Source organism: Lissotriton helveticus, chromosome 11 (assembly GCF_964261635.1).
Source record: "Lissotriton helveticus chromosome 11, aLisHel1.1, whole genome shotgun sequence".
NCBI lineage: Eukaryota > Metazoa > Chordata > Amphibia > Caudata > Salamandridae > Lissotriton > Lissotriton helveticus.
Window position 1 is genome coordinate 55,132,124 of NC_136072.1, and position 13,660 is coordinate 55,145,783.

Below are 13,660 nucleotides of genomic sequence, written 5' to 3' on the forward strand. Positions count from 1 at the left end.
AAACCGGTTAACACACAGTCACTTCCGCAAGGAAGGAAACAAAACTTGACTACAAAACAAAGGATTCAAAAAGTGTTACAACTGCAAGGTAAGCCAAATTGCCAAAAACACTCAAAATGTAATGATGGTAAACAGAAAGCTTTGGAAAATAGAAGATCTAATCACGTGTAAAAGTCAATTTGTCGTTTATGTGATCGAATGCCCTTGCCAACTCAAATACGTTGGCAGCACCAAATGTGAACTCAAGAAACGCATCTTAGAACACGTCAGGGCAACCATCCATGGAGATCGGAGCAACGCTGTAGCCAAGCACATGGAAACTCACCATGACAGTAATTGAAATGAAATGGAATGAAAATGTGACTTATAAAGCGCTACAGTTGCCCTGAGGAAAATTTTGAGTTTCTATGGCATAGACATGGTAAAAAAACAGGCAAGGGGCGGAGAGAGAGAAAAAACACTAAGACAAAAAAAATCACGACATATCCTAAGCCTAAGGACCCTGACCCCTCAAGGGCTAAACCAAAGTGGAGAAATGTACATCCATACTAATTTTATAAAGAGAGAGCCCAAACCTTTGAGGCGGGTAATCTCAGTAACCACAGCACCAATCACAACACCCAATACAGCGTTGGAAAGGGCAGTTGCAGCAGAAGGAGATAGGCTATGCAGATGGCCAACATATACATTTAAAAGGTAAAAGAACCGTGCCAGCAAAGTAGTCCCTTGTGGGCGTGTCTGCGTTGTGCTGTGGGCGTGGGCTGGGGGCGTGACTAACGCTGGGGCGTGTGGTACGGCCATCATATCGTGGGCTGTGGGTGTGTGCTGGGGCGTGACAAACGCTGGGGGCGTGACAAACGCTGGGGGCGTGTGTCCGGCCCTCATGCCATGTGAACGCAATTGCGCTGTGTCAAGGGGCATGCTAGGGGCGTGAGAAACGCTGGGGGCATGTGCTATGTTCCACCCTTCATGCCATGTGGGTCGTACATTAATCAGAAGATCGTCTGCTGTGGCCGTGTGCTGGGGGCGTGACAAACGCGTTCAGCTGGAGGCGTGGTAAGTAAAGTTACTGCAGCCTCTCCTGCGCGCTGTTGCTGAACTCTCTCATTCAACGAAATTACACGCGCCTGATACCATCAACCAGGGGTCTAGCCGGGCTCAGGCGGTGGATCAGTACACTAATTACACGCGCCTGATAACATCAACCAGGGCTGCCGCTGGGCCTGAAGCGGGGGAACACGCGCCTGCTAACATCAAACAGGCCTGCATCTGGGCCTCAAGCGGGGGAACACGCAAATGAGCGTGTCTGCGGGGACAATTACTGCAGCCTCTCCTACTCGCTGTCACTCAACTCTCTCATTAAACGGATTTACACGCGGCTGATAACTCTCTCATTCAACGACATTACACGCGCCTGCTAACATCAACCAGGGCTGTAGCCGGGCTCAGGCGGCGGATCACTACACCAATTACACGCACCTGCTAACATCAACCAGGGCTGCAGCTGGCCCTTCTCCGTCCCGATTCTAATGAAACAAAAAATGTTGTCTACCGCGAGATTTTAAAATAAATTGCCCTTGCCAAATACACACATTACACACATTCTATTTCATACCCGGACAACGTCGGGACGGCCTGCTAGTTCATTTATAAAAGACATTTATCACGGCAATGACCAAAAGTGAAAAAACCTTTTAACTGTGTATGAAATATGACAAAAAAGAAACTGTGATAACAACAGCAATGTTCAGTCTCTTAAACTCCAGAGTAGTAAGATTTTTTCAAGAATATTATTTATCTCACAGTTATTTCACTAATTTAAAAAAATATACTATTTTTGTTTACTTGCACGTTCAAAGTAGGTCACAATAGTCCCAAATAAATCCCAAAAGTCTAAGGGCCATATGTAAGAAGCCAAAAATCAGTCGCAAACGCTGCGATTCGTTAAAAATAGCGATAGCGACTAAAAAATCGCTAATCGCAATGTATGAAGCAAAAAACGCTTACCAAATAAGGAATCGCTAAATAGCGAATTCCAAACGTTGCGAAAGTGCTAAATAGCGAATACAAAAGCGATTTCCAAATTAGCGATGAAACCCGTTAGCGAGATTAGCTAAAGTGGAAATCGCTATTCCGAAATCGCAATGGAATGTATCAACCAATCGCAAATAGCGAATTAAGCAAATTCGCAAAATAAGGAATCGCAATTACCATCAAGTGGGAACAGGTGGTAACCAGGTGCAAAGTATAAATTGAAACCCAGAATGCAACACACTCCCTACCACAATGTCCGGGTTGTACGTGATAGTGAGGAGGCGAAGAGTGAGAGCTCTGGCGCAGAGGAGGAGACGGCAGGAGAGGATATTCCGGTTGCGCACCACCATCTTCCAACGCACTGATGAGGATATCCACACCCATTACAGACTGGAGGAAGAGAGCATACTTGAATTGATTGAGGAACTCAGGCCCCACCTAGAACACCCCACCCGCAGGACACACGCCATACCCACACACATCCAGGTCCTCTGTTCACTACACCTGCTGTCCTCAGGTAGTTTCCAGGGGGTCATAACCAGTGCAGGAGGGGTGTCACAAAGTGCCCTGTCGCGCTTTTTCCATGCGTTCCTCGACACCATGACACATAGGATGCAACATCACATACACTTCCCCAGCACCCCACAGGAACTAGCACAGACCAAGCAGGAATTTTATAACATAGCCCAATTCTCCCACGTCATAGGATGTATAGACGGAACACATATTGCCATTTCACCCCCCTCAAACATAGAGTATTTCTTCCGGAACAGGAAATGCTACCACTCACTGAACATACAGATGGTGTGTGATGCCAAAAACATAATCACCGATATAGTGACAAAGTACCCAGGAAGCACACATGACGCCTTCATATTCCGTCACAGTGGCCTATACCGTAGACTCTCAAGAGGGGAATTTGGAGAGGGATACCTACTAGGTAACAGCACACACTGTCAGCCCATATTACTCATGACCAGCATGTGCATCACAGTGACTGACCTTCAAACATTTCCACCCACAGGGGACAGTGCCTATGCAGTCTGGGACTTCATGCTGACACCCTACTTGAATCCTGCCACTGCTGGGGAGCGGCGCTACAACCGGGCACACATTTCCACAAGAGGCACCATCGAGCGAACATTTGGGATTTTGAAGAGCAGATTCAGATGCATCCACAAAAGTGGAGGTGCCCTTCAATACAGCTCTGAGACGTGCTGCAAAATTGTTGTAGCTTGTGGCATGCTCCACAACATTGCAACCAGGAAAGGGACACCTTTGGAGTTGAGTGACTCAGATTCCTCTGACGTGGAGGGACCCGGACCCATACACATGGAAGCTGGCGTAGCTGCTGCTGCAGCTGGGCGACAGAGGCGTGATGAGATCATGCGGAACTACTTCTAGGTGAGTGAAAATGATACAATGACAACTTCTTGCTCTGGAAACGTGTTTAATTTCCAATACCAACAATGTCACACATCCAAAAAAAGCAGGATGAACTCTCCTACACCAAAGCACATGTTTCTATCACAGTGCAACTAAATCAGTCATTGGAACAGCAAGTGCTACACTGTTGCTGGCCCCATATCCCCCCTGTGTGGAATAGTCATTTTGCTGCAGTCCCTAATGTTGTGTGGCAGGCCTGTTGCTCCGGCCACTACGGCGCCTCTCAACAGTTGGTGGTGGTGTATTTGAGCTCCGCACCAACTGTGAGTCCTCCTCACTGGGGGTAAGCACCCCGGGTCCAGCAGTACACAGCGCACGCAGCTCATCCAGGGTGGCAGTTGACTGCACTACCACAGTGGCTATGTCCTGGATACCATGCGAGAACTCTCGCTGGGTCTCTATGGCACGCCTTGCCAGCATATTGGTGGAGGAGGCGAGGCGATTAATAGCACGCGTGTAGTGGTCCATGCGGGCCATTTCTTTGCGCCTGGTTGCGCGTTCAGCTCTCAACTCTGCAGTCAGCTCCTGCACAGCCCCCCTGATTTCCTCGCGTAGTCCTCTGTTCCCTGCCCTGAACTCTCTCTGAATGACCTTCATGTGTTTCGCTTGCAGGCGGTGAACCTGAAGCATGTGCATTTCTAGGCCGGCAAACACTGATTCATCTTGTTGCACATTGGAGCTGATGGCCGTGCGGGGTCTACGCCTGCCTCTGGACTCTGTTCTGGACTCCTGCTGCTGGGGTACTGGTGCATCAGACTGCACATTTTCATTTTCCTCTTCCTCATCATCCATAATTCTGAATGGCCTCACGTTCCTCCTACTGTGTCCCTGTGGTCTGATGAAAGGACTGTCCTCCCCATCTGGATCATGGCCATGGCTGCCTTCTCCTGAGGCTTGGGGTCCTGTCTCAGTTGCACTGGCTGTAGCCTTCCCACTTGCAGGTGCTGTGGATAGAACAGCACACATTACTTATTTTATCATTACATGTGATGGTCTAATACATTTTTCAGTGTTCCCTGACTTTACTTGTGTCATTCACCTTTCCTGACCTGCACATGTGTACAATGTGAAATTCTGATGCTACATTCTACATTACAGACTATTGTGACTACATCTCGCATAATGCATTGCTGTGCCTGCCTGTGTACTTGCTCTAGCCTGACATGTGGTTCCCCTAATCCCTAGGTCGCTGCAGGGGGTTCTGGGGGTGGTTTAGGGTGGAGAGGCATGCTTCTTACCTGGTCTTGCAGCTGGTTGTGCTGAGCTGTCGAGCACGGACACGCCTGCAACACTCTGTGGAGGCAGTGTGCCCTCTACCAGCTCCTCCAGTGGTGTAGAGTCAGGGACGTTGGAGGTTTCCCCACCGGTGAGCTGGGACTGCCGCAGCCTGGCAGCCAACTTCTCCTTGGAGCGCTGGCGCAGGTCGTACCAGCGCTTCCGCAACACTTCAACTGTCCTGTGGGTCACTCCTAGGGCATTCACTTTGGCTTGGATGCCCTCCCAAATCCTTCTCTTGCTGGCTTCTGGCACCTTGTGGGAACTGGTCCCAAATAATGCCTCATGGTGTGGCACCATTTCGGTGATTAGGGTCTCTAGTTCAGCCTCAGAGAACTTGAGCTTCCTCTTCCTGCCTGCTTCCCCTGCTTGCTGCTACTGCTGGCATGCTGGGACATCCTGGTTTCCAACTTCTGCCATGGCTCCTGAGTACCAAACAACACTCTCACACTCTCTGTCTCAATCCAGAAGCACCATGGGAAATCACTCACTTCCTGGATGGTGATGTCATCATAAAGCATCAGGATAGCGATTGGATGTTTCCAGAAATTCGCTAAATTGCGATTTTTCCCGTGGGAACATCGCAATTTAGCGAATTTAGGGGTGCGGTCGCGCTATATAGCGATTTCCGGGGTGCGAACTCGCTATTTAGCGTTTAAGGATTCGCTGTTACCCATTGTGCAAATATTTAGCGATTTTGGCCGAATCGCTATATATTTGCGAATGCGTTGTTACATCCCGATTTGCGATTCTGATTTTGCGATTCGGTAATAATCGCAATTTCAGAATCGCAAATCGTTTTCTTCATACATATGGCCCTATAAGCTTTATCTTCATGCAATAGAAAATGATTAAGAACTGAACTACTCCCGCAATCATATATGCCACTAGAGGCACCTATTAAATACAGGAAATGTCGAGGAGTGAGAATATAAATATGTACAGCCACTCTGGGCAATAGCACTGATATTTTGCTGAAAATTTGTTGAAAAGCAATGGAAGAATAATAATGTTTGTAAATAGAATTTTGGGAATATGCGGCGAACTCTTTTTCATAATTAATTTTGATGTTTAATGTTTTGATTCAGTGATGCTTACAAAATGTAGTGGGATAAATACCATCATGTCACTACAAGTACCATAATGCCCCGCGCAGCCAAAAACAGGAAATTATGTCAGAGGGCAATTTTGCACATAATACTGCTAGGTAACAAGGGGCGTTACCATGATCAAGATCTCAGTGGGAGATCGAATCGCGTTGGTTTGTTTCTCTGTTTGGAGGCAAATGAAATGGAATAAAAAGAATTTAATTTCTCTTACTATCATCGGAGTGCGACCTATCTTTTCACCTGCAAAGGAGAATTTGTGAAAAAAATATTATATATATATATATATATCTATATATATCTATATATATATATATATATATATATATATAGATATATATATATATATATATATATATAGATATATATATATATAGATATATATATATATATATTCGGCATACGAAAGTCTCCAGCAGTTCTGCGGGTAAATAGACAAGACGAACCCAAAGACTGGTGCTGATTTTTTATTTAGCTCTCCACCACACCACCAGATATATATATATACATATATTACAGCCTTTTCAAGTGAGGCAGGGACCTTAAGGAAAATCTTATGCCGTAACTGGCATATCTTGAGAAAAGATCAAGTGATAGGGAGGGACCTACCCAAATATCCACAGATCACATTTAGACGGAGTAGGACCTTAAAGGATTCCCTTGTGAAAAGTCACTATGAGCCAGTTCCTTTTGTCCCGAGGATAAGTGCACTTACGGGGTTTTTTCCTTGTTCAAAATGCAAGGCTTGTAAAAATAGCTCCAAAGTGCTAACCTACAAGATTCCAGGCATGAGGGGAGTAAAAACAATTAATACATTTTTAACCTGCAACACCCCCTACTACGTGTACTGCCTAGTATGTCCTTGTGCTAAAAGCTATATAGGCAGCACTATACACCCTACGAAACGCAGAATTCTGGAACATGCAAGGGCAATTGAGAACAAGGATCCCTCGTATCCAGTAGCAAGACACTTTTCCCAGTTTCACAATAGCGATCGCAACCTATTGACATTTTTCTGTATTGAACATATTCCAAGCAGCGAACGCGGCGGAAACTGCGAGTTGAGACTACGTAGGCTCAAGTCCAGGTATATAGTAGACCTACGGACTGTAATTCCGTTTGGTCTCAACACGGAAGAAGAACTTTCCATCCATTTAGGCTGAATAAGTGTCTACCTAAAGGGGGTTGGTGGTATACTGCTAACATTTTAATGGTATTGGGCTGAAATAAGAGACATTCATGGAATAGTGTTGCATTTATAAGTTCATTTGTTTAAACTTTATAAATATTTTTTTGAAGTCTGCGACTGCGTTATATTGATTGATGGATTAGATATAAGAATAGGCGCAGAATGTTAAATAGGCTAAGATGGAATTGAATACTGAAGGTGCTGGTAGCTCTGAAATCATGGTTATGATTTAGCCCATCCAGGGCTCAATTATGCAAAAAAAAGTGTAAAACTGTTATTATTTTAAATTCAGATGATTTTTTCCTGATTTGGATTAGGAGAAGTATGAGGAATATTGTAAATATGCATGTTCCATCATGACGCCTAAAATGATGGTGGCGGCGAAGTCCGCTTTTTATGTTAATGGTAGTGCCGGAAATAATGTGAAGATTGTAAATAAGATGGCGTTTACTTACTTTGCACAATGATACAGCAGGAGGAAGGCGTGTATGCCGAAACGCGCCCTGTGTGATTTGTTTGCAGAAAATAAACTGATTTTGAATTAGGACGAGAGAATATCCACAAGCTCACTGATCCAGCAAAAGGTATTTATTTATGGCAAAAAAGAAGTTCCTGCATGTTCCCATTCCAAGGATAGATGGTGGGCACCAATCGCCACAAGATTCCACTGCGGGTGCTCACAAATATTTATCAGAGCGGTGCACACAAAGTCCTGTTGGGTATATTGAGACGTTTATAAGGTGCCAACGTGCAAAGTAAAAAAGAAGCTGATTCACGGGTGGCGTGTTTCGGCGTGATGCCTTCAACTGGGCATATATATGTACATGTATATATATATATATATATATATATATATATATATATATATTTATATAACAAATTGTTTTAAGTTGCATACCAATTTATTTATTTGTACAATGTATTCCTCTTATCCAGTTGCGGCACGGTATCCACAACTCAAGTGCAATGATTAGCTTTCTAAGTGTCCAGATGAAGGTTTTTTAATTACCTCTCTCATGAAATGTACGTTCTTGTACATTTAGATGTTGAAATCATTTGTTAAAAATTACAGGTGTCTATTACACTCTGAATACCAGCTCTCTTCTGTTTAACCTGGCTATGAGTTACAATTCACTCACAAAAGGTTTCAATCGTATCTAGATTACATGATTCTCTCTCTATATATATAAATATGCACATCATACTACTAATTTAACCTATTATCAGTTCTATATAAAATACATGCACGTTAATTCAATGGTGGCAAATAATACTACTTTAGTATTAATAATTTCTGTAATACTAGGGTAAACCTGACTACTTGATTGAGTAGGACTTTGTTAAGCCTGCAAACACTCCTAAAGAGTGGGTTGAAACTAAGCTAACTGGTATAGCTAGCCTAAAATATTTAAATGGAAGCTGAACAAAAATTGTTTAGGATGTTTAAGAGGAGTTTGATTGCTGGCTACAAGGCAGAGGCCAGGAGAAACCAAGCGGTGTCCAAGAAGAAGCAGGGAAATCAAGTCAACGCCACGGCTGGCCCTAAATATGGCATAGTGACTGCCACTATGACCTTATGACCCAGTGGTGGATGGCTTATTAGGTCAAAGGTTCAGACCAGCAGAGTCAGCTGTGGGTTTAGACCCATGGTTCCCAGGAATTTAAGCAGAGCATGGGGCATCTTGGTGGGTAGGTTGGAAGTCTAGTCATTTACAGTGGGGCTTAGCTTCTCAAAACTCTGCACCAGTTCTCAAGACCTTTTGCAACTCTCATATCTCCCTTAGAGAGCAGACAGATTCCATGAATGGAAATAAAAAGGGTTTCAACCAGGATTAAATGTTTGATACCTTCTCCACCACAGTGAAAGCTTAAAACTTCTGCTAATGTTCATATGCAAGGGAACACATGTTTTGATTGGTGGGAGAAGGTTTATATGTGCACACATAAGCTTCCACAAATGCACAAACATGCATGTCATGCGGTCTAGTGATATGCCATACCTGTTGGTGCAGAAGATGTGCTTTGATTGGAAAGGACCACCTGTGCAGAGATGAGAGATGCTGTTGATGGATCCTTCCCTGTTACTCCTGCCCCACTGGTGTTGCTGAGTTGTACTGTTGTTGCTGCTGCAAATGTAAGCATGGACGATGTGGGGGGTACTGCAGAAGTGTTTGCTTGAATGCCACTTTGTGTGATATTGGGACTTTTCATCATTGTCACTGCTTGTGATGTAGTGTTGGTCTGGTTTGAAGCTGCGGAGGTAGCAGCCACTGACATGTTTCCTGATACAATTGTGGAAAATGCACCAGGGCTTGCAGTGGGTGTTGGCTGAGAAGCATTTGCAGTCTTGTTAGGGGAAGTTGTTGTCATAGTACTGGCCACCATTTGGACTGTTGCCAGTGTAGAAGAGTTCAGAAAAGAAACCTGAGACACTGTAAAAATTAAGAGCAATATTGTTAGAAGCATCTTTAAATTAAATTCAATCAAATTCATTTGATGATCCATTGGATTGAATATTCTGGTTAGATTTTACATTAGATCATTCATCAAGAAAGGAAAACTTTACAGATCATCATAGTTTCTAATGCCTAATGCTTTTTACCCAACATATCCCTTTCATTGTTAACCCCCCATAGAATGCTCAAGATATTTTCTGATTGCTTTTGATATCTTTCTTTGTTAGACATACAGCCCATTTCTTTCTTTTTATTTGTGTAGAATAATCATTCACGTGCTCACAATACTCATTGTTATCTCACCATTTATTCACCATGAATTCTGGATTCACATGAGTAGGTGCCCTGATCGAGAGTGTGTATGTTGCCTGGCTTGTTGGAGAAGCATCAATTGTCCATCATTCTGTTTTTTCATGCTACAACAGGAGTTCATGATAATAAACTTCCAGAGTATGGCACTGAGGTATCTATCTATGCAAAGTTATTCAAGTAATGAAAGACTCACTTGGAGGGTTCCCTAGACTTTGATGACCAGGATGAGTACTCTAAGGATGTTAATGTGTATTAATGGCTGTCAGGGCATTTCTCCTGGACCAATACAACTCAAGGGTGGACAGGTAAACTTTAGAACAAATATTGATCTAATTCCAGTATTGATCTAATTTCTTGAACCACAGAAGCCAGATCTTACAGTAATTTCAATTAATTGCAGAGTTCCTCCTATTTACTATATTTGACTTTTAAAAGGTAACAAGCAGAAGGGACTTATGGTTTGCCCTTTTCTCAACCATCGTCAAAGGTAGGGTGGAGGTCTTCTGTTTTCACATGCCTTGGCCTTGGGCAGTTGGGGGTATAAAGTGACCACCCTTCACCATTGCTAAAGGGTCATGCTGTTCCCACATTGTGCAAACATTGCTCATGGGCTGTGAAATCTTTGGTCCTACCTTGCACCACCTAACAGCATGGGTATCCTTTAGCATCTCTGCATTGCTGAAAGGCTGTAAATAACACCCCCAAATAGTTGTAACTATTGGGGCAGCAGACAGCATTTGTGACTATGGCGGCACGCAGTTGTAAACTGTCCTGGGCCTTCTTTACTATCATTTCCCTATGGGAAATTGAGAACTGGAAAAGCTGATATGTGAACTAGGCCTTATTCTCCATAGCTAACAGGTCACCAGTCATCTCTCCGGGCCTCAATTCACTCTCAAAATACATGATGGTTCATCAAGCCCAGGAGAAAACTATCCATCACAGCACAATGTAGGCAAATACCAAAAAGGACATCAGGTGATCTGGTGACATCATACACTATGAGCCCAATAATATTTCCTGCAAGACCTAAAATAAAAGGACATTTAAATGTTGTGGTTTGCAAATGATGGATACAACAAAAGCCTAAAAAGGCATTTAGTGTCCTGTTCACTAAACATAGTAGTAATATTGCTCATGTGCTCAAAATGCTATTCACAATCCATCGTGTGGAGCCCTGAACCTCTTTGTGTTCTTCTGCTGCTCACATAAGTAAATAATGTAGGTGTAAATATGGAAAGAACCAGGGGGAGTAATAGAAAAATATATAACAATTACTCAAAATGGGAGGGGATTAGGGAAATGTAATGAGGGGTTTAGGGAGGGACATGCTAATACATGCAGCCACAAATGAGTAAGAACATTGCTATTCACAAACTAAATGTCTAAATATGCCACTGCCTAAAAGATCCCAAAACAGGCATAGATGCACTCAAGCCCAGCCCTGAAGTAAGTCTAGCACCACAAATGGCCACGCACTGGTACTGCAACACACTTGCATAGATAATAAGAGAGTTAGGGAATTAAAATAACAACCCATTGGAATTGATCATATAATAAATACATTATTTTGTCTTGCAAATTCTAGAAAGATACATGTATTTACTGTTAAAGAGGTATAATTAATAATTAAAAATTGTATTATTTTGAAAATTAATTGATAACGCATTTTAAAAACATTTTGAAACGCATTATTTACATTAAATATCTAAATCTGGATTCAATCTATTTAATATTATTTCCAAATAAAACTAGTAGTGAGTGTAGCATTTTTTGCTGTCTTTAAAAATAAATATATATAAAATAATTCATATATTGAAATGATGTAATATACAATTATTTTGAAGAGAGGAAATGTGCTGCAACATGTCATTTTGTAGTTCTTGCCTAAACGAATCATTTTAAATTATTTTACATTTGTATTTTGCATTTAAATACTCTAAAAAATTGTTTACAAATAAATTACATTAATATAACCTATCTTTTCCTATAAAGAGATTTTGGTCACGGTGACAGAGCTCTCTACCTTTGTGTGAAAAGTTACTAGTAGTAAGCGTACACTGCTAAATTCTTACTCTTAGATTTCTCCACTGTCTGAACTGAAGAGTGAAGACATGTAAGTCTACACATAGGTGTAAATCTACGCTCCAAAATGGTAATTAGCACAACAGTGCAGATTTACGCCAGATGTATGCGTAGGTTTACACATGAGAACATTTACACATGTATATTTACCCTTTTAAATAGACCTCGAAATTCACACATTAGGGGACATCCTTGCACTTATTGATTACCCACACCGTGCATGCTGGCAGTTAACTCTCGTCTCACCACCAACCGTTTCCAATGACATACATGCTTTTACACATATGATACAACAATATTCAATGAATGTATACAGAGGGCAGATGAGCATCCCTTCAAAGTAATTACAACATTGATTAAATGTGCAGCAATGTGCATTGAGCAATTTCAACAAAAAACTGCAGATATGTAAAAATGTAAACCAGCTCAATTGGGAAAACATATTGAAGATTAAATCAAACAGTGAAAGACCATCTATATGCATAGAAGAGTGAAAGGATATCATATGTATTCATTTTTAAAGGACACACACAGACTGCACCAGGATATTTGTAGCAGAACAAAAGTCGTAGGAAGACCAAAAGTGAGAGTGAGAGTTGCGGCCCTGTCGCAACAAGATACGTAAAACAAAAAGGAACAAAGAAAGAATATGCCACAAGACAAGCAACAGGATCAGCAAGGGACACAGAGCCACTTGAATCCAATAAGAATTTAAAAAGAAAATATTTTGCATCTAGGGCTCTATTACATATAGATCTTTACCTGTGTGTATCACGGCCTACCTTCAAACACCTTCAAACGCCCTAATATGTTGAATGCGCTGCCTTTGGCAGCCGTGAACTTGTGCTGCCCTCAGGGCAGTGCATTCAAGTGAAATACAGAGCGGCTGCTTCAAAGCAACCCGCCTGCACTTTTATGGGGAAAGAGAGATTCCCTTGTAGGCAAATGCAGTGAGTGACTACACCCGCCTGACCCAGAGTGTGACAAAGCACAACATGGTCCCAGCCTGTGCTGCAGTCTGGAAGTGCAGTTTTAAAACTACTAGTTCGACTTTGCCAATTAAACTTATGGTGAAGCCCAAACTTCTCTTAATGATTTATTATATATAAATGTTCCGTAAGAATTGGCATATTCTTAAAACTGATAATATTTTGAAAGATCATATTGCAATACAGCCACTCATAACATACAGGAGGTCGAAATTGATCAGGGACTTATTGGTTTCTAGCCACTATGATTCTACAGTTAAACCCAAAGAACCAATTAATGGGTTCTTTCCCTGCACGAAATGCAAGGCGTGCAAATATAGCTGCAAAAAGACATCGTATGAGATACCCGGTAAAAGTGTTAAAACCATGAGAAGCATAAATAAACAATTGAATTGTAACTCTGAATTTACCGTGTATTGTCTAGAGTGCCCTTACAGGACGAAATATATTGGTAGCACTAGAAATGCAACAAAGAAACGAGTGCTAGAGCACATGTGGGTGATAACTAAAAAAGACAAAGCTTATCCGGTGGCACGCCACTTTGAGGAATGTCATTTGAGCAATTGTGATCTTTTAACTTTCAACTGCCTGCATCAAATACCTAAGAATGAGAGAAGGGGGGACAGGGTCAGGAGACTGCATGTCCTATAGTCTAGATACTTCATAGAACTAGGCACTAAGTCACGCCAGGGTTTAAACAATGACGAGGAGTTATGGTCCCATTTAGAGTAATATTCAGGCACTAGTAACAATAGTTGCATCTACACT

The 13,660-nt window shown here is 42.3% G+C and overlaps 1 protein-coding gene across 1 annotated transcript in view; it reads right to left on the reverse strand.

Moving 5' to 3' along the window:
• Positions 1-13,660, reverse strand: part of LOC144790706 (uncharacterized) — a 180,668-nt gene that overhangs the window by 113,151 nt on the left and 53,857 nt on the right. Inside the window, exon 8 of the mRNA XM_078665426.1 lies at positions 9,051-9,482. Within this exon, the coding sequence (XP_078521552.1) occupies positions 9,051-9,482 (432 nt within the window). The remainder of the gene's footprint in view (positions 1-9,050; positions 9,483-13,660) is intronic.